Source organism: Xylocopa sonorina, chromosome 9 (assembly GCF_050948175.1).
Source record: "Xylocopa sonorina isolate GNS202 chromosome 9, iyXylSono1_principal, whole genome shotgun sequence".
Taxonomy (NCBI): domain Eukaryota; kingdom Metazoa; phylum Arthropoda; class Insecta; order Hymenoptera; family Apidae; genus Xylocopa; species Xylocopa sonorina.
Window position 1 is genome coordinate 10577692 of NC_135201.1, and position 21213 is coordinate 10598904.

Here is a 21213-nt window from a genome sequence, read left to right on the forward strand (position 1 = left end):
TTCGTCCAATTACTGAAGGTCGAGAAACATCGATGTTTACTGGTGACTTGAGTTGATATTCGACTATCGATTATCGATAGTTCAAATTGCACAGAAATTAGTTTATCGAAACAGAAATCCTTGGAATTAATTAGAAATAGCGTAGAACTTGATTACCATAATTCATTGTTCCAAGTACATTTTATCTATTGCATCAATTGGTTGAATATACATAAGAAAAAAATAAATATCATCCAATTAGCGATTCTTTTTAACCTTACTTACTATGCATTCGCCATTACCTTCTCATCTCCTTTCGTTTTCTCTTTTCTAATATTCCAGATAAACGTTTCCTCGTATCTAAGGCCATTTCGATAGTTCATAATCGTTATTACTAAATACTTAACCAGAGAAGTTGTTGTCACGCGAATGCACATTACTCGTGATTAAAAAATTCTCGAAATAGTTAATCCATCAATAAAAAGGAACTTCGATAGTCTCCGAAAACTATCGATAATAATCGATACACCGTCGACGTTTCTCTACCACTACTCACAGGTAAATAATACTACCATGCAGTACATGCACGTGTGTTTGCGTGTTGCACCGATCGTTCGATTTTTGGCGCACAACTAGGTAATTCGCTAAGGTTATATTAAAGTAGTTACTAGAAAGAAACGTTGGGGCATAGAAAAGGTCGAGCAGCCTACAATCGTTTCACGTATTCCCAATGTTCATCGATGCCTTGGAATAATCGAAAGCCTTTCCAGTCTCAGCTGAAGCTGTCTCGTCTCCTCTTTACCAGTCATCTTTTTTTTCCCCTCGTCGCGTCGCTTTTATTTTTGTTACGCGCCTGCGATTCATTTTCGATGACAAACCTTCGAGCCTGTACTCGAAAATTCGGGAGTTGCGATGAAAAATTACGGTTTCCGTTTCCCCAGATCGTCTATCGCCGTCCTTCTCTCCCCTTGCTCGTCACTCTGTCGTCTCTCCCTCTCCTCGAGTATGTCCATCCTCGTCGCTCTCGTTGACTGGCTCATGTAACGGACCGTTTACGGTGATGGAAGTTTTTTGAATTTTCGAATTTGACGTTGCATCGTACGTACCTCACATTCTTAACGCACGTGTTGCCCGATCCCTAACCTCTGGCTTACGTAACGCGCACCACCGGCATCTGATATCCACGTCCAGGACGACGCTCCAGGTGTTTCCGTTTCAGACGAATCATGCCGTCCGACGCGAAGAAGAAACAGCAGCAAAAGAAGAAGGAGGCAGCTAAGGCTCGACAGTCAGGCAAGAAGCCGCCTCAGACTAATCAAAACAAAACTGCAGAGGATGGTAAGGAGTCCAGTCCGGGACTCGGAGCCATGCAGAATGGTACCAATGGGACACCAATCAGTGCTGAAGGTAGAATTGAAATTCTTAATAGTTTCAGGTTTGATAATGTGTAATGAACGATTTGAATTGTTTTCATCGCAGAGGCACTGTGCCTGAAATTGGAAGCTGACGCCAGATTAAATGCAGAGGCACGTTCGTGTACAGGATCGTTGGCTTCGCATCCGCGTAGTCGAGACATTAAGATATCTAACTTTTCTATCACTTTCCATGGCTGTGAACTGCTCCAAGATACTATGTTAGAGTTGAACTGCGGCAGACGCTATGGCTTGCTAGGACTGAATGGCTCTGGGAAGTCTACTCTGTTAGCTGTACTCGGAAATCGTGAAGTTCCTATTCCCAATCAGATCGATATCTTTCATTTGACCAGGGAAATGCCTGCTAGCAATAAAACAGCATTAGAGTGCGTGATGGAGGTAGACGAAGAGCGTGTGCGATTAGAGAAACTAGCTGAAGAGTTAGTGGAGTGCGAAGAGGAAGATGCTCAAGTATGTTTCTGTTTTTCATTCTTCTTTGTATATACACTTTTTAGGTCTATAGTTTTTTATACTAAAAGAATTTTTCCCAACTAGGAACAACTTATGGATGTATACGAAAGGTTGGAGGATATGGCTGCAGATACAGCAGAAGCTCGTGCTGCCCATATCCTACACGGTTTGGGTTTCACTGCCAAGATGCAGAAAACACCTACCAAAGACTTCTCTGGAGGTTGGCGAATGCGAATTGCTCTTGCTAGGTGTGTAAATTGTAATTTATCAAATCAGATTGAGAAAAGAAATATATTCAAAATCTTTTACAGAGCTTTGTATGTAAAACCTCATCTATTACTACTGGATGAGCCTACTAATCACTTAGATCTCGACGCCTGTGTGTGGTTGGAGGAAGAGTTGAAAACATACAAAAGAATTCTAGTTATCATTTCCCATTCGCAGGATTTCCTTAATGGCATTTGTACAAATATCATTCATGTCAATAAAAAACAGTTGAAATATTACACTGGTAATTACGAAGCCTTTGTAAAGACGAGGTAAGTTTGAAATGCAGTCAAACAGAACAGTCAAAATTTAAGAATCAAAACTGGTTGACTCAGAAGATGTTAATATGTACTTCTTTATGTTAGAATGGAATTGTTGGAAAATCAAGCGAAACAGTATAACTGGGAGCAGGATCAGATCGCTCACATGAAAAATTACATAGCGCGATTTGGTCACGGTTCTGCCAAGCTAGCAAGACAAGCACAATCGAAGGAGAAGACACTGGCGAAAATGGTAGCACAGGGTCTTACAGAGAAAGTGGTCAATGACAAAGTTTTGAATTTCTATTTCCCCTCTTGTGGAACTATTCCACCGCCTGTTATAATGGTTCAAAATGTTAGTTTCCGCTACAATGACGACTCGCCTTGGATTTACAAAAACCTAGAGTTCGGTATAGATTTGGATACCAGAATTGCTTTAGTTGGTCCAAACGGTGCTGGGAAAAGTACCCTTCTAAAATTACTATATGGAGATGTGAGTTTCAACTCTATCGTTATTTATGAGATTACAAAAAGTATAGATAATAAAATATTATAATGTATTGTGCAATTACAGTTAGTTCCAACTAGTGGTATGATACGTAAGAACAGTCATCTTCGAATTGGAAGATACCACCAGCATCTGCACGAGTTATTAGATTTGGACATGTCGCCTTTGGATTATATGATGAAAGCTTTTCCAGATGTCAAGGAAAGAGAAGAAATGAGAAAAATCATTGGTCGTTATGGACTAACCGGTCGTCAACAGGTATAACTGCTTATAAACAAATCACAAATGTGTTTACAGTCACAAATTTACAGTACGTTTTCTTATTAGCCTTACTCTTCTTTTTCTGGCTGTAATTATTTTAGGTATGCCCAATAAGACAATTGTCTGATGGCCAGCGTTGCAGAGTAGTGTTCGCGTGGTTGGCTTGGCAAGTGCCCCATCTATTACTGTTAGACGAACCGACCAATCACTTGGATATGGAAACAATTGATGCACTAGCTGATGCCATTAATGATTTTGATGGTGGGATGGTGCTCGTATCTCACGATTTCAGGTTAATAAACCAGGTATGTAATAACATTTAAAGGAAAGACACGTTATGCTCAATTTTAGTGTTTGATTGTTTCACACTATTGATTATATCTTTTTCTATTATTGTTAGGTGGCAGAAGAAATTTGGGTGTGTGAAAATGGTACAGTTACGAAATGGAGTGGAAATATTTTAGACTACAAAGAACACTTGAAGAGCAAAGTGCTTAGCGATAATCAGAAGAGACAAAAAGAAATGAACAGAAGCAAATAATGCAAATGATGTGTAATCTACTCTACTCGATTTTTCTTTCCAAGTATATTTTCTCTCTTTCTCTCTTTCTCTTCCCCTTTCTCTCGATTATAGTAACTTGCGTTTGCCTCCTCTTTTTCGAATATTACTGCGCGTCTAGCACTGACTTTACGCTGCTGTGTAGCGTCGATCAGTGATCGAGGATTTCTTAGTTAATTTATTTAAAAGATGAACAGCGAATTACTCTGTGACATCCTACGTAAATTGATTTAAGGTGAAATTTTACCATTCTATTAGGTCATCCCATAATTAATGTTGCTTTAGGAATACAATTTCAACAAAACAATATTTTAATCATTGCTTGCAAAGATTGGTTCTTAATTTTAAATAATAGTCAGAATTACTCCAAAAATACTTTTTATAGTATGTGTCATGGAAGCGAATCTCACTTGAGACGTATTTTAATTTTTGGATATTTTATACATTTTATACAAAATGGAATTTATGAATTATAACATTTCATTAGATAAAGTGAAAAAAGACATTTATTTATGAGATGACTTAATATAATAACTTAGAGATCCGACATTATTAATGTATTGTGAGAAAAATATGATTGGACATATACATATACGTATATATATATAAGATATGTACATCTTTATATATATATAGATATATGTGCATCTATACACATACATAGATTATTACAGAGTATTACAATGAAATAAAACACATTTAAGTATTACAAAAATTCATCAGAATACTCTCGAATTCTTCTCTTTACGATTTAGCTTTATTATAAAGTCCTACTTAACTATAAAGTAATAATTTGATTCTCGGTAAATATAAAAATATATAGATGTGTACAAACAGTTATAAATATATTTACTACAATTGACAAAAACGACACATTTTTCGAGACATAGAATTTTTCATCTCAGGTATAAATTAAACACTCTCGATCTAAATAGTATTAATAATCATGGAAGACTTAAAGTCTGGCGCAATATCCATATCACATAAAGTATATCTCTGGTGTTCTTTAATCATGAAAAATGTTAGAATATATCTTACGATATTTTTTAATACGCTACGGAAATAATGTATGCATTTTTGTAAGCAACTATGATTACATGAAATGTAATACACTGAATATTGACGGTAAAAAAATACTCAATGTTACATTGTTTAGAGGTATTTGGACCTTGACATAATAAAACAAAAGTCAGAAAGACATAATATGGAACTTCTCACGTTATGCGTACGTACTTTAAATTTCATGTAGAATTTAACGAAGCCTAGCGCAAAATCCCAAAACCATCGGAAACAGAAATGATAAACATTGATGGTAATTCCCGTACATTAATCAAGAAACGATATGCAATTCAAGATCAAACTGGTGTCGAAGCTGGAACAGAACAAGCGACTTCCTGTGCCAATGCCGCATTCCTCAAGATCGACAGATGCGAATCCATATCGCTCAACGCTTGATCAATGAATGCTAACTTTCTAGCGTGACTCTTTGACACCCCGTGTTTTGTTACTAATGCTAAATGCGTAACAGCCAATACCAATGCTGCTACTCTGGCTTCCAACAGCCTTGCATCCAATGGCGGATACAAGCTTCTGACAACGTCATCAACACGAGGTGGAATACGTCTAGCTACCTGATGGATATAAGTTATTTTTCAGGCAAAAGTTGTGTGATTTCGCAAGAGATGCATATGTTGCTTTTTAATGAAACATCCTATGTATCACTTACATCCACTATTTCCAATGGAACAGTATTACTGTTCACTGTGCCTGCAATAGCAGTGAGACTGGAAGCCAAAGCATGGCAAGACCTTAACACAGCAATGCACAACGGTGCTAAACCAGTAGCATCATCGACCCATCTGCATTAAGTCCGCAAAATTAGATAAACGAAGACTTAAGACAAGCTATCACCTCTACTTATGTTATCAAAAACATTATACCTCTCTGCACCAGCTAACCATTCCTCACTTTCCCAAGCATCTAAGCCTAAGCCAGAGAAATTTTCACCCTCTAACAAATCCGAGCTTAGATCCGGAGAATCTTTTTGATTCTGAAACGTAATAACAGAAATCTTGCAGCCAAGTTTCATAATTCAAGGCGAACAAAGAGTTTACGACTTACATAGTAACATCTCTGTCTTTTGCAAATAACGAGTAATACTAAAAGTGCGCCAAGGAAAACAGCAGCAAGAGCACCAAGTGCTACGGCCACCACTGTTTCCATTCCTGTGGCACCAGTCGTGGGACCAGCGTTACTTATGGACACCGGAGAACTCATCCTTAAGATGAGTTTGACAATACAACGAATTCACTCAAATGAATCTTTGGATCAGCTGAATCTTTCCAAACAGTTCATGAATGCTGATTGAACAACTTTTTCTTAAGACCAAAGTGTCAACACAACAGCGTCGAGTTTCCCGGTAATGGTCGGTGGGAGGCGGAGACTGTTACGAATCTTAAGCTCCATTCATCAACGAATAATTTCCCGGTTGTATATACTAATGTTATGTAATTCAAAGGTTATATTAACAGGTGGTTTTCTAGCGATCGTTACCTATATGTACTTGATAAAGTACCAAGTTAATATAATCGAAGTTCTTTAAAAAATAGCCATATTCTTTCCTTCAATTGTGAATTCGTAAGAAATTATTTCGTTTAAACGATTAACAAACATCGTTATTATAAATATTTTCTCAGTTGCGTAATTCCAAGTTACATGTATATATGGAATGTAGTACATGGAAAATTTGAAGTTTTCAATTCATGTTTCTGTACCTATTTTTATAAATATTAGTGCGTCTAGGGAATTCAATTAAATGTAAACACTATGAACGAATGCTAAAACTGTCTCGTTAAATTTACAATTTCTTAGCGGTACAGTTTAGCGTTCACGTAAATGTGCTTTTATATTTGTATGAAAAATATAGTGGTTACATAACTTTGAGAGCAATTTGTCAAAAAAGTGTTTACTTTTTTTGACGATCGAAAAACAATGTTGTAATAGCACGTTGCAGAGTAAACATTAAAATTGTTATGTAATAGTGACATTAATAACATCGATATCTCCGGATAATTAACAATCGACGTAACATCGATATCTCAGAATCGAGTTTGGTAGTACTGTCGTAAAATAAAATAGTTTAGTGCATTTCATAGTCATATGTTTTCTGTCATGAACGAGTTTCTGTCAAATTTAGTGTCACTGGTGAATATTCTTTAAGCGAAAAGACAAAGTTCGCCGCAAACAATCCTCGATTCCACGACGCATCATTTCCTGCATAGATCTGCATTTACGGTAGTGAAGTTCGAAGGGAATGTAACCTAACTTTTTAAATCGTCCACGAATTCACCTTTACCCTCGAGTAACTGGAAACAATAACGCATTTTACTGTGCAACCATTAAGTAGAACGCGTCCCGACACTTGGTAAATTGACGTCTCGAAGAGTCACGCGAAACTCGCGCGATTTTTCTGTAAGGAATCTCATAAACAAGAAGTTCACTGTAGTTGTAGAGTTCATACAAAGAACTATTCGCAAAAGAATAGTTGTCTTACAGGGGAGAAGACTTTAGAAAGCGCAACAAAAGATTAAGCGATAGATAATTAGAAAAATATTTACGAAACATCTTTCGTACACTTAGTAATTGACATGAATAGAATAACAAATAGTGCGACTGCGAGACTGAAGCAAGATTACATGCGTCTTAAGAAGGATCCTATACCATACGTAGTTGCGGAACCAGTTCCTTCGAATATATTAGAATGGTAAATGTTGTGAACATCTTCATAATTTTGTAGATTCGGTTGGAACTAATATTTCTGCGGAAGTAATGATACGCATTTATAGACACCATATAATCTTTTTATAGGCATTACGTAGTCAAAGGTCCAGAAAAAACTCCCTATGAAGGAGGATTCTATCATGGAAAACTTATATTTCCACGGGAATTTCCATTCCAGCCTCCTAGCATTTATATGACTACTCCGAATGGCCGATTTAAAGTGAACACAAGACTGTGTTTATCCATTTCTGATTTTCACCCTGACACATGGAATCCAGCGTGGAGTGTATCTACTATCCTTACAGGATTGCTTAGTTTTATGGTATGTAATTAATTTGAATTACATTGAATCTCGTTGTCCGATACTAATAGCTTTTCTAACAGATTGAAAATAGTCCTACCATGGGTAGCATCAACACATCTGATTACGAGAAGAAACAGTTCGCCACACAAAGTTTGGAATATAATTTAAAGGACAAAATGTTCTGCGAACTTTTTCCAGAAACTGTCGAGGTACAATCAAATTATTCAAAACAATACATTGGGTACTTGTAACATAATACAACGTAAAAAAAACATCTGTCTCACAGATAATAAAGGCCGAATTGGAACACAGGAAAGAACTAGAAAAACAGGCGAGGCATCAATCGGCAGCATCCGAAGTTTCGTCTTTGTTGCGCGACCAGTTGCAAAGGGATCAAAGTCCATTGTACAGTGCGCTTGCCAATATCATCGTCATTATAGGTTTCGCGGCATTTGCTTATACAGTGAAATACGTATTGTGGAGCGTTGCCATGGAATAAGTGAAAAAATGAGAAACGAATGGTCAGCGTTCGTTTCAATGCTTTTTAGGTGGAATAAAAGATAACGGAAGAAAGTTGTGATAACGACGCGTGCAGATCTTGGAAAAAGGTGTTAAAAACTCGATCTAGGACTTTGTCTGTCCATACTTGTCGAATCTACGTGGTACTATTCAACCTCTTGGTTTTCGAGTACGCTGATAATACCGTGGACGTTCGATAGATTTTTATATCAAAGTTACCTTGTAAAATACAAGTTGTACTATATATTTGCAAATTTTAAACGTGATAACCGCGAGTCGAGGGTATAGCAACTCAGTAACGAGTTATTTCTTACCCACGAACGTTTATCGTCAGAAGCAGAGTATCAATAAGTTTTTTAACCAGTTGTAAAAGAGTTTAACGTTGTTAATTGATACAGGTCATCATTTCGGATTATGACGCTATTGGCTTTCAATCGAGTTCTGTTACGCGAATTTCCAAAGCATAGTTCTACAGGATGAACTATAATATTTAGCAATTATTTGTGAAATTATACATATATATAAAGAGAGAGAGAGAGAGAGAGAGAGAGAGAGAGAGAGAGAGAGAGAGAGAGAGAAAGCGAGAGAGAGAGAGAGAGAGAGTGCATGAGAGAGTGAAAACAATAGAGTAATACGAAATAGAATCGTAGGGGCTTCCCAAAACTATGATCAACTCGCTAAAAGTCACAATTTTACTACAGCTTTCGTATACTTGTTTTCCAGTTTCTTTCTGATATCCGTATGACAAACTTTGTACGATCATTTTCTAACAGAAAGGCGAAACTTCCTCAATTTTGAATATCTATGATTGTAGCATGCCTCTGCGATGTGCCAATAAGAAATTATGCCGAAATTTCCAACAGAATCGGATTAAGCTTGGTAGAGAGTAGATCGTATCTCGAATGAAATTGTGTCGATTTTGTAAATACGTGTAGTAGAATAGTAAGACGTATGTAATGTCGGTGAAAAACACAAACTTACCTTAAAAGAAGAAAAACATAGGAATTTCGCAGGTCAGTGTCAGTATTCGTCGTTCAATTTGGCCCGATTGAAAAGTAACACCAGCGAAAGTTCGTTCGAAATTCGTTTCTCCCCTTGTATGTTTGTATATGTTGCGTGTTCTCAGCTTGGTCGAAAGTTTCGTTCGAATCGATTGCTACTACGTTCCTGGACATAGTACTCTTCCATTATCCACTGTAGCGATATAAAAAAAAAAAAAAGGTTCAATTCAATTTTAACACGCAAATTAACATATTCTAATTATACTATATCGAACATTGAACTATTAATAATATGTACAATTAATACTAACGGAAGCAGAACTAACAATGAGACACGATGACTAAATCGATATTTATATTAAGATACTGCATTGGCTTTTATTTATGAATTAAAATGTAACCATTTTTGTACTCAAGAGGAATAGCGTCCTTTTCTTTTTTGCTTCCTTGTTACTCGAGATACTTTGCAAAGAAACGAGCAAAAAACGAATGATTCGAGTTTCGCGTAATATTCAGGCCGCGAGGTGATTATTTCTTACCTAATTTTTAGGGTCTCGAGCTCTTCCGATGGATTTAACAACGTAAATTGCGACAAGAAAGTTGTAACGCGTACAAAATGATTCGTTGGAATAAAGAGTAACGTACAGATGCGCGCGCAGTTCTTTGAAAGGATGCAGTTTGAACTGGAAATTTCGCGCGTTTTTTCGCCATCTTTGATGGAAATCCAGGTCGAATATTATACAACCGTTACGTTTAAGAAGATGTCTTTGCGATTACTGCCGTATTCTCGCAAAGAATCGACCGTTTTTCTCTTCTTAGAATAATTTCATTTTGTTTTACTGCAAATAGAAGAGAAAGAGTTATCATTTTATAAAGCGAATCCTGTCTTCACCCACCAATGATATACGTTTTGTAACTTCTGTATAAATATCATACACGCAGATTTATTCATTTGTATTCACTCTTACACGCGCGAAGCTACTTTCATTTTACTACTTAAGCATGTAAATAGTTGAGAAATCACGCGAAATACAGTTACGCGACAATGGACGAAAGATCGCGGTTCCCTGTTGATCACTTCGATCGCCAATTACAGATGTCGTTATTAACGGAAACGCAGCGACGAGTTTCAAAACAGTTTCTATTTTCGTTCAACCGATTTACGCTTTTCTGTACCATCGTTTCTTCCTTTTTATATACACATATACAACACGCATACACTACGATTAATAAAAAAGTAATTATTCAATTTTTTATAAATATAAATTGTATCACGCTGTACAATGTAACGCGATTCGTTTGACTTGCGTGGTCACAATATCGAACATGGAGAGGAAGTGCAACATTATAGAATTCGGAAAAACTACTCAGTGTCGATAATTCTACGTATCTCTCTAGAACAACCCGATTCTTCGTCCTTGGCTCCTTATCTGAGAACATGCATTGTAACTTTATATTTTTTTCTATTATCGTCACAAAGCAGCGAGGTTTGTAAGATGTCGAAACGTTTTACGTTCCATATAAGAATTTCATCTGAAGAACACACAGTAGAACGTTCTATAAAAATGCTATAGTTAGTGCGCTGGTCTATACGCAGGTTTTTATGTTCAAATTCGAATTGTCGGTAGAGTTGAAGCACCTTTTTAATGTTTCGAATTTCACTTAATTCGATATGATTGACTTTATTTATTTATTTACAGTTATTCGAAGACACTTGCCAATTCACCTGACGGATTTACGATAAGAATTCGTGGCACGTATTCCTGGCGTGTATGCACGGTTACCTCGAGGTTTAAAGAACCATTCAACAGTTTCTCAATCGGGAAGGAAGAAAGGAAACGGGAGCAGTCGCGGTTTACCGGGACGATAAACAGTTAGAATTTTCTTTGAATGCCCCCTTGTTTGAGTGCGCTCGCGAGGAAGGATGTATCCTGTAAAGTCCGCCTTTAGCTTTCTTACCGATTCTGTGTTTACTTGTCCCTGAATCGGGGCCCCGCGTGTCGGGAATTCGAATGAAAAGTCAGTGAACATCGACTGCAACTATACGTGGAAGCATATTAGAAAATAATTAACGAAATAAGGAACGCATAAAACTATAGTAATCTGAATAACTCGTGTAAGATTGATATACTTGTATGTAGCTTCGGATGAAGTGTTAGGTTAGGTGCTGAAACTAAAGTAATTCATATTTATTAGAATTAACTGCGCACATGGTTAGCTACATTGCGTTGATAGAATATTTTTTTCTCAAATTTTATTAAATAACAAGAAATGCTATGAAAATCTTTTTTATGTCGAATATTAGTTTAAAAAATTCCACGACTCCTTTCTCATGCTTTCTTTCTCCTCCATTTAGGTTCAAATTCCTGTTGTACCCATTGAAAGATTTGGTTCGTCACAAAACTTTGGCGACGCCCCGTTTCCCGAATGTCCGAACGATCCTGCAGCTGTCTCCGTGAACTTCCTGTGTGTACATCGGTATCCACGTAGATCCACCTTAATCCACGAAAACATCCCGCAAAAGAAGCAAACAGCAATTTATTCGACCACGAAATAACAAGGAAGTGGTGTTATAGGCTCTTCCTCTGGCGGCTACAATCCCGAACTCCCCTTTTCCGACCTCCTTTCGCTTTGAGACCGCCCCTCGTAAGTAAATCATCGAACCAGACGCCAGGATACTTTGGTTGCGCTTGAGATCCTGCGAAAATAAGATGCACATGTATGCGCGACACTGTAACTATTTCCTTTCAGGTGCTTGGATCAAAACGCTTTTATAAATTTGTAATTATAAGTGATAATCGATTTACGATACTGGTTATTCGATACTGGAAGTCGGAGGAATACCTCTTCCTGCTGAAAGTCTGGTATTTTTTACATTTTTTAAAGTTATTCAAGAGTAAGTAATCACACATTCTCTGACGCGTTCAACTTTCCATTACACGCGTATGCTTAGGTATCACACTGTGCTACATTTGCGGACTTACACCGTGTAACGAGGCAGCTACATGATTTATTAGACGGTTGGGAATCGATTAGAACCACAGTTCGAGGAACCATCCCATGTATTCATTTCCTTGTCCGTTGGGAAACCATTTCGAAAATAATTAACTAGCTGGGACGAGTTCATTACGCTGCTTAATTAGCTGCCGCTTGTATCCGTAATTCCTAGCGGCGGCCACGGGAAAAGCCTAAATGAATCGGCTACCGGATTCTACCGATGCTTCTGCGCAAGAAACGCGCCTTTTATTAACGTTCTCCGCCTCTAGTTTCCAGCTGGAACCGTTTCCTGAAATACTTCTTCTGTAGAAATGAAAATGGTGGTTCCAATGTCGCAGAGAAATGGATACCACGGATGCCTTGAAAAAATTGATTCTACTGGAGAAAAATATATCCTCTACTTTCGATGAAAATGTGATATTTTATATTGATATAAAAGGAATTAGTATTGCATAAAAAACATTTTTATGATCGTATTTTTCTTAAATTTAAGAACCAAACAAAACTTCGTCTACTTCTATTTTAATCTGCATGTTCTCGCAGCAGGGTAGTTTCCTTGCCGGTGTATTTACCTAAATATGTCCTGTTTGAGTGGTGTAGCCCGTTGCAGTACGGTTTACTGGCCGCATAAAACTATACGTAACGCTTTACCAATGTACAGTGTGAACTATGATAAATGTTAGCAACTTGAATATCTTTAGATACGTGAAATGTAGGTAAATAGTATTTAAAATAATCTATTACATAAATAAGACGATATTTCTCTGTTGTTATTGGTATTGTTATAAAAAATACTTCAGTAGTTCTAAAGATATTTATAACAGTAATTTTTAGCTGTCCACCCCGTATATATGCTGAGTACGTTGAAGGGAGAAGAAAGGAGATGGTGGTCGCAGTTGGCACTAACGATGGACGATTCATCATCCCGGTGGAAAACGAAAGGAGTGACAGAAATTGCGGTGATTTAGTAGGAAAAGACAGAGAACAGATGTTTAGCTTTTCCACCGTGTCTTGGCCTTTGCACAACCTTTATCCACCTTCTCTTTCGGCCTCCGCTTTATCATTTTCTCAACTACCTTCCTTTTGCTACTTGACAATCTTTCTCATAACTTATAACGATCCTACAGGACCAACCACTTTTTTTTATCCTCCATCGATGGACGACACGTAATATCAACAAGGCATCGGATTAAAAAGTCATCATCTTCCATCCGCCAACCAGGGACGAAGGAGGATGAAGTAAAAAAGCGAGGTACAGTCACGCACAGGGTTCACACCAGGATTTCCATCGAGTTCTTGCGTTCGTAAATAAACCGGTGAAGCGTGGTGGGTTGCTATGTTTAGGTTAGGTGGTTTCTCAGATTTCTGGGATCACCACGGTAGAATGTGACAGGTCTTCCAGCTACCGGTTGGCTGCTTTACGATCACGAGTACGTTACCAATTCACTGCCTACTGGTTTCAATCCCGGGTAAAAAAGGAGAGGGTAGTCGAGATTAACGACTGTCTTTTTTATCACTACCAAGAAGAAGTCACCACGGTATTGTAGTTCGTAAGACTGTTTATAAGAGATCTGTCGTACGATAATGTTGCTCTTCGATCGGTATTAATTATATTTGTAATATAGGGTCGGAAATAAAGAGGCATCGCGAATTATACGAAGAATTCCACGAGAAGGGGAACCACGTGCCTCTGCGGTATAGGAACGGAGTTATGGAGGGAACAACGTGTTGAAGAGGATCGAAGCCAACATCCGGTGTTCGTGGATTGGCCGTAAGACCGTCGAGTTGACATCGTTTTTGGCCAATCGGGCAAACTGGGCGTCACTGGCTGCCGTTTCCTTGCAATAATATTTGCACTGGCTCGTCTAATCCATTAAGCCTGCCATCGGCTGGCGTTTTGGTAAATTATTTATCGGCTCTCCCTCGAGAACGCTGTCTCGTTCCATCTCCCGTCGGCCCCCGTCTTTCCACGATGCTTCCTCGAATTTACGATCTGGGAATATCCATACGTTTCGCGGCTTGAACTCTCGTTTACGAGTATTCGTGACGTCAACAGTACGAGGCGTTACGCGACGATCCGCGCGCCTTTAAGCCTCGCCAGCTTCCGTGATCGGAACTTCCGCCGCGGTTGAATCTGCCCAGTGAATGAGACGGGGTTAATAAATTGTGTAGAGTATCGGCAATATTTATTGCATCGTACTCTAGTCTGCGTTGTACATTAAGCAATAGAACAATTTACATGGTACGTTTGTTGGAGCAAATATAACAAGTGTTCAATCTAAGCGTTCGAATGGCGTTTATCACGATACACGAATCCGTATAACAGTTGAAAAATAATGGATAGGGGAAGAAAAAAGCAGAAGCTAGGGTCAATGATTATTTTATTGCAATTCTCGCAATCGATATAAAAATACTGTACATTAGAAAAACGCGCGAGTGCACGTTGATACGCATTAAAAAATGCACATTGGCATCGTTTTAAGGAATGGAAATCCAAGTGTTTGCCATATCATTGGAAACCTTGCCTCTGAACACTACAATCCTCAAAAAGAAACAAATTTGGAGGATTTTATAAGAATATTTATCAGTGGAAAAGTCGCGTAGAGAATTTAAGAAATCAGTGCAAGTCCTATAGTAATCTAAAATGAAAGTGTTTTGAAAATTTTGCAAAAACAAATATGACTTACATCGAACATTTTCTACAGATGACAATAGAGATGCGTACGTCAAATTTCATAACTGTTCAAAGTGGATGTTCAGAAGAATTTTCACGGAAGTTTTCTCTTCGATCTAAGTTTTCAAGAAACGCTCTAAATATTTACAAAACTATTTACAGACCTACTTAATGATAATTCGTCGATCGACGAATAATAAATTATTGCGATTTCCGGCCATCGTTGTACCTACAGTTCAATTAAAACTTAAGTAGACTTAAGACTATATATTTACATATTACAGTCTCTTTGCTCGAGAATGTACAACTTAGAAATTATGTTTTTAGCCTACTATGTACAGGATTTTTGGTTCTTTTAGCTGTACGTCCAAGGCACTTGAGGTGCACTTGACAACTTATAGTTAAACAGTTTGCTATATAATACAAGGCACGATGCGTCCTTTTAACGAAGGATTTTATACAAAAACGGGAAGAAAATTAGCAATTTCGAGGTCTACATTGTAAACTTCTGTCATAAAAGTTTAAATTAGTTTCTTCATAAAAAGAATAGTCACACTCGATATTGCTTTACATAGACAATAACTCTTTCTACCTCTAAAACTCGTAGTTGCGTCGGTGATAATAGAATCTATACATTGGATACCTAAGACTAATTAAAGGAGTTATTAAATATAATATATACAGCATTTTGATCGCATTAATTCATTCTTTAACTACATAACAAGAGTATAAAAATCTGTCAATCGTCAATATCTTGCAACTGTATTTACAGGACGTATTCTGGTTAGAACAATCTGAAGATCAGACCATCCGATCTTCTGATCATCCTAATCAGAGCAGTAATACATTACAACGTAATTATGTTCTAGATATACTCCACACCTGAATGGAAAGTAAGAAGAAATCAGCAGAAAACTACCGCGTCACACTTGCTGTTATTATTTCTAGCTACAATTAAGTTAAGATGGCTATACACTTATTCAAGATGGCAAAGCGAAAAGTTTGGGGTCGTCGTGTTTCTTGGCTAATTCAATTGAAAGAGATTTATGGCCAGCGTCGTCGCAGAAAAGAATGGTTTCGGAGTTGTCACTGGTAAAACGTTATCGAATGTTTGCTTTCGCATCTGAAATCTTCCTCACAACAATAAGAATGAAAATTGTACCAAATTTCTAGCTTCAATCGTAATTCATAGATTCGTGGAAGATCATAAATCTGTAATTCATTTCCCGTCTTTTATTTTAGTAAAATTTTTTCCAAAACTGGTATGCGTGGCTGTCCAACGAGGGGAATAAGAGGAAAGAAGATAGGAGGAGAATAGCATTCCCTGACAGCTTCTCAAGGGGGACACTGATGGTACCTCGTTTGGAGGCTGGCTTTTTTTCACGAAGATTCAGTACGGCAATAAAGACGCTGGCGGATTTAACGTAGCGTGTCTTCGTTAAGCGAGTCAAACGTGGACCCAACTTTTCGTTCTTGCCTTCTTAGTTTAAAATAACTGGCTGACTTCGAAAACGTTCACACGGAAAATCGTCAAACCCGTGAAGAAACTTCCATTTCGACGAACTATATACATATGTATGATACACCTAAACTGAAATGATTTCTATGTACCAAAAGTTATACTCGTCCTAACAAAAAGAAAAAAAAGGAAGGAAAGAAGAAAAAGTAGTATAATATTCTTTGAGCGACCGATGGGCGCCGAAATGCTCGTTAATGCTTCTCTGCCGGTTGTTTTGTTTAAGTTTCATCTACCCGTCGGGAGCAGTTAGAGCTTGTTTCCACAAGCGTTGAGATGCTAGCCCGACGCGATCATCGAAGCTCGTAAAAAAACTCGTAAAATTGTAGCAATGACGCTACTGTCTGTTGTGGATCTGGGAAAGGAAAAGCGTCTGGCTTCGAGGAACCCACTGATGAGTCTATCGTACGGTCTAAAGCGTTGTCTGATGTTTAATGGTATTGTTGTCGCTCGTATTAATGAAAATATTGCAAATTCTCTTTAAACGATTGATAACTTTTAATAATTACGCGAAAATTAATATTCCAGAACTAACTGGGGCCAGCCTTCTAGTTCCTCGATGCAAAGCACGCGACCAAGTTGCTTTCCATTCAAAGCGAAGCCTCTAAGGCCATAAATTCACCCTAACGGATTGGCCAGCGTTTCGAGAGGTAGTGAAGAAAGTGGCAAGAGGAAATAATTTCGGGAATCCCAAGCAATAATCGACTATTCAACGACTTCATTGTACACGAGGAGCTTTCTTCGCGCGTTTACAGACAAACCGTTTGAAATGCCGCGTTGCGAAATAAAAATTTATTCTGGTAAAGAAATCGATTCACATCCTACTTTAAGTAGTGAAATTATCCTGAGATTATATAGAAGATGCTCCACACGATCGTAGCTTTCACACGGTGCAGAAATCGCGGTGGAATTGATTAGACTAAAGCTGTTCCACTGTTAATAGAGCGACGTGAAGACGTAAATTATTGGCTTACATTTACATCGACTGGATCTGGCCCTCGGTTGATCTATAACGACGCGAAATCAACTAGCCCGATTGTATTTCAAAGAAGAATCAATAACGGATGCCTCATAATATCTACAAAGAATAATCGTTGACGATTAGTCATCCACGGTCATTCAGCAAGTGTGACAGCATCTCTTCGCTGCTATACTTCACTGCTATAATTCGAGAAAGAAAAGTAGGTCTACTTCTTTTGGTACTAGTTCGAGTAACGCAGAGTTCATCTTTCATTTCCTAGAGCTCGTAATATTCTAGTCTATCTGTTAACTAATTTAAAAAAATACTTGACACCGTTCTTTTTTCAGATAACAATTGCTCATCTCGTGGAACGGAAATCGACGCCACCCAGAAACTCGCTTAGGTACGAGTCGACTGATTTCCGCTCGTCAACGTTCTACAAAGCGCGTTTACTTCATCACATTAATTGTCTTTTCCCGATTAATCATAATTTCGATATTTTCGTACCTGCGAAAATAGGAAATAAGTGCACGATATCACGGCAGATTCGTACAGTTCTGCCATTCTCAATTTCATCGCGGATATATACTTTTAAATAATCACTTAGCATTCCTAAGCGTTTCTCCTGAGTTTTTCTTTGTAATTGTTCGATGCGCAGTCCAAGCGCCAGTCAACGTGTTCTTTTTAAGTAACTTCTACCTTGTCGCAGTTAAAGGAAGAAATTTTTTGATGTCTCTAGAGATTCGAGTTCCAGTCATCTTCCATCCTCCAGACGCTAAAAGCGTACGAGAGCTTCTCGTGGGCCATGTAGCTGCACGACGACGAAGTTATTTCTCTGGCGGCCAGGACAGCGCCCCTTGAATTTCTTTCGCCTGGAAGACAGGAAATCGAGCTTGATTAATTTCCCCGGGACTTCCTTCGCTCGTGGAATAATGGATCTTTGAACCAAAATTAAGAATCATTGATATTCGATACGTTCAAGTTGGAAACTAAATTTTAAATATCTCAGTTCAACAAAAAAATAGAAATTTTCAAATGTTAGAAGAATCAAAACTTCGATAGTTACGAACTAGAAATATTGAAATTCGACGCATCGCGGAGCAATTTTTAACCACCTCAAACGTTTTAATTGGGAGTAAATCAAGACGAGAAGTAAAGAAAGAACCAGAGGATCAGAGTTCCGCCGAGAGCAACTGAAAAGAAAGCGCGTGGAGATGAAGGGAGAAACGTCATGGGATATCAGCCAAGCAAAATGAAAAGAAGAAACACGGAGCGTGTATTCGCGGCGGCGCGCTGAAAACGGACCAATCGTCATCGTCTTCGAGACAGTTAGCGTGTCCCGATGTCTTTAGTCACCTGGAGTTATGGTATATCGTCACCATTTGGTGTCTGCACTAGGTCGCCTTGTAATCTGTCAGCTTTGACTGAGATACTAGGATGCAACGAAACCGACGAAGATGCGTTTCCTTTGGTATCGCAGTATCGACAGAAGCTTTCTTTCGTCTGAGAAACTAACACGAGCCTCATATTTTTTACTTTCAGTTGAAGAAAGACATCGAAGGCGTTGACAGTATCAAAATTTCTTGAAGAAAAACAGCGATACTAAAACCTGAAGGATAGGAAGCTTATCAGGAATGCAAAGGAAAGATAAATCGCTGAAGAGCGTCTGGACTGATCCATCCCCTGTTTGTTCTCTTATCAGTTTGTAAAGACTGTTTGGCTGATGACGAACGGAGTCGAGTGGGACAAGATGTTTACCTGAACGGGGTGACTCTCGTGCAAGAGCTACTGAGATGACACAAGCTACTTTAACATGGTTTCCAACATTCGAATCGGAGGGCCACCTCTTCACGGGGGTCTGTTTAATTACGAGGCCACTTTAAACAAACGCGAGCTAGTTTCTATAAACACGTGCTACTTGCCTGGAGAAAGGTGCCGACGGAAACGTCATACAACTTGCTATTATGAACGAGTATTTGCATACTAAGTTTCAAGAGCAGAGTCTAAACTACAGCCTTATTTATATCAGTATCAGAATTTTAACTTGCTTCATTGTTATACTTATACTAACATTTTGATATTTAGCATTAAAATTTTGCGATTGCGAAGCTACTAAAAAGCTGAAGTTAAAATTTTGCACGATCCGTCTACCAAATAGTTAACAGTATTCTAATTTCAATGTGTTTCAGATCTGTATAAAGTGCTATAAGGACTTACCAACATCTTCAGCGCCGTCGGTGTTCTCCGTGTTGCAGTGCAACACCTGGAACAGGAAATCGATGTACCTGGTCGCCAGCTTCAACGTTTGAATCTTGCTCAACTTGTCACTAGGCAACGTGGGTATGATCTTCCTCAACGCAGCAAACGCCTCGTTCAGACTTTGCGTCCTTTGTCTCTCCCTCACGTTGGCCATCACCCTCTGGTTCTGGATCTCCTCGAAGGTCGCGCCGCTCTTCCTTCTCACCTTGTTCTTCGTGGAGGAAGCGTTACTCTCCGTCTCGGACTCGTTCTCGATACTGCTCGACTTCCTTTTCCTCTTGCCGCCATTCCTGGACTCCTCAACTCCATAACTCTTAGTAGAAGAGGACGGTTCTGTGATTTGACTCATCTCCATCTGTTTGTACCGTTGCTGCTCGACACCTGGCTTGTAGTCCAACACCTCTGGCTTGTATTCCCCTGTCTCCACGTGATAACCCTGTTGAGTTTGCCTGGGCGCCATTTCTTCACCTCCTGACGAGTACATCTGCGGTGACGGTGTCAAATAGAGACTCTGCTCGTGGTCCCTGCTGTGATCGGACAAGAATCCTGGGGAATTGTCGTGGAGGCGTCTGTCGTAATCGGGTTGGAGCTCTCTGAGAATCTTCCCGTTGGGATGTTCCTGATATCTCTTCTCCCCATCGGGATTCTCGTACATCAAGTAAGTGGACGGTTGATACAACACTTGATGGTGATGATGATGGTGATGAGACTGATATCCTGGCAGATCTCTGTGCTCCGGAGGGCTGCTGAGGTCCATCAGATGTGACGGTGGGGAGAACCTCTCATAGTGGTCGGGCGAGTTGCTAGCCGAGCTTCCAGCACTATGAGGAATCCCAGAACTGTCGTTGTTGTCTAGAAGATAGAGTCCTTGAATCCTCTGCGCCTGGAGGCTCACTGGCTGTGTGGTCTGCATGCTGTTTAGAGAAACTACACTTCTTCGACTGTTTAATACTCAGACACTGACATCACTCACTATACCAAACTAGTTTACAGGCACTTTGAACCAGTCTGTCGAATCAATCCAACTACGAAGACTGTCTGTATCTATGTTTTTTGTTGTTGTTTAAGCTTCGATACCGGTGGTGGACACTGTGGACATCAGCTACGGGGTCAAACAACTTTCTAGCAGGCTTCTCAACCGGGGACACGTCTCTGTTCGAAGGTTCAGACTCGTCTGAAGGAACCGGGCTTCGAGCTGCCTCTTCATGTCAACCACGAACCCCGCCTCCGGCTATGGAGCTACACCCCTACCCTCCGCCGCGTGCTGTTCCCCTACCTGGCCCTTTCTGACCCCCTCTGCACGGCTATCCAAGCCCCACTACGGCCATGGGACGGTTTCTTTTATCCATAGCGACTGTTAAAGTTAGTCCCCACCCACGAAACTTTGCTCTTGGAAGGAAAGGGATGCACGAAAAAGGAGTCGAGGGAGGGGGAGGGGGCCAGGAGACATCATCAGGGAGCTCTGAAGTTGTAGACACTGTTTGC

General features: G+C 39.2%; 4 protein-coding genes across 6 annotated transcripts; 2 read left to right on the plus strand and 2 right to left on the minus strand.

Annotated features, from left to right (window-relative positions):
- Nucleotides 1–530: 530 nt before the first annotated feature.
- On the plus strand, nt 531–3766 carry LOC143427448 (ATP-binding cassette sub-family F member 2). Of its 2 annotated transcripts, none has more exons than XM_076901605.1 (9): nt 531–615; nt 1199–1386; nt 1459–1862; nt 1947–2110; nt 2174–2401; nt 2495–2882; nt 2964–3155; nt 3260–3463; nt 3559–3766. In XM_076901605.1, exons 2-9 carry the CDS (start codon nt 1206–1208, stop codon nt 3697–3699), a joined length of 1902 nt encoding a protein of 633 aa, XP_076757720.1. In that variant the 5' UTR covers nt 531–615; nt 1199–1205; the 3' UTR covers nt 3700–3766. The 2 variants fall into 2 exon arrangements, with proteins under 2 accessions (XP_076757720.1, XP_076757721.1); XM_076901606.1 differs by lacking the exon at nt 531–615 and adding an exon at nt 897–1077.
- A 686-nt stretch (nt 3767–4452) lies between these two features.
- Nucleotides 4453–6249, minus strand: Tmem98 (transmembrane protein 98). The gene is made up of 4 exons (XM_076901608.1): nt 5839–6249; nt 5658–5767; nt 5444–5576; nt 4453–5348 (listed from the first exon to the last, which is right to left on the minus strand). Exons 1-4 carry the CDS (start codon nt 5992–5994, stop codon nt 5073–5075), a joined length of 675 nt encoding a protein of 224 aa, XP_076757723.1. The 5' UTR covers nt 5995–6249; the 3' UTR covers nt 4453–5072.
- Nucleotides 6250–6773: 524 nt separating this feature from the next.
- LOC143427449 (ubiquitin-conjugating enzyme E2 J2) lies at nt 6774–9991 on the plus strand. Its single transcript, XM_076901607.1, has 4 exons — nt 6774–7480; nt 7585–7819; nt 7882–8010; nt 8088–9991. Exons 1-4 carry the CDS (start codon nt 7365–7367, stop codon nt 8298–8300), a joined length of 693 nt encoding a protein of 230 aa, XP_076757722.1. The 5' UTR covers nt 6774–7364; the 3' UTR covers nt 8301–9991.
- Nucleotides 9992–15512: 5521 nt separating this feature from the next.
- On the minus strand, nt 15513–20776 carry Twi (twist). Of its 2 annotated transcripts, XM_076900307.1 has the most exons (3): nt 19687–20776; nt 18169–18341; nt 15513–15635 (listed from the first exon to the last, which is right to left on the minus strand). In XM_076900307.1, exons 1-2 carry the CDS (start codon nt 20639–20641, stop codon nt 18205–18207), a joined length of 1092 nt encoding a protein of 363 aa, XP_076756422.1. In that variant the 5' UTR covers nt 20642–20776; the 3' UTR covers nt 15513–15635; nt 18169–18204. The 2 variants fall into 2 exon arrangements, with proteins under 2 accessions (XP_076756422.1, XP_076756421.1); XM_076900306.1 differs by lacking the exon at nt 15513–15635 and having other exon boundaries at nt 18062–18341.
- Between the last annotated feature and the right edge of the window lie 437 nt (nt 20777–21213).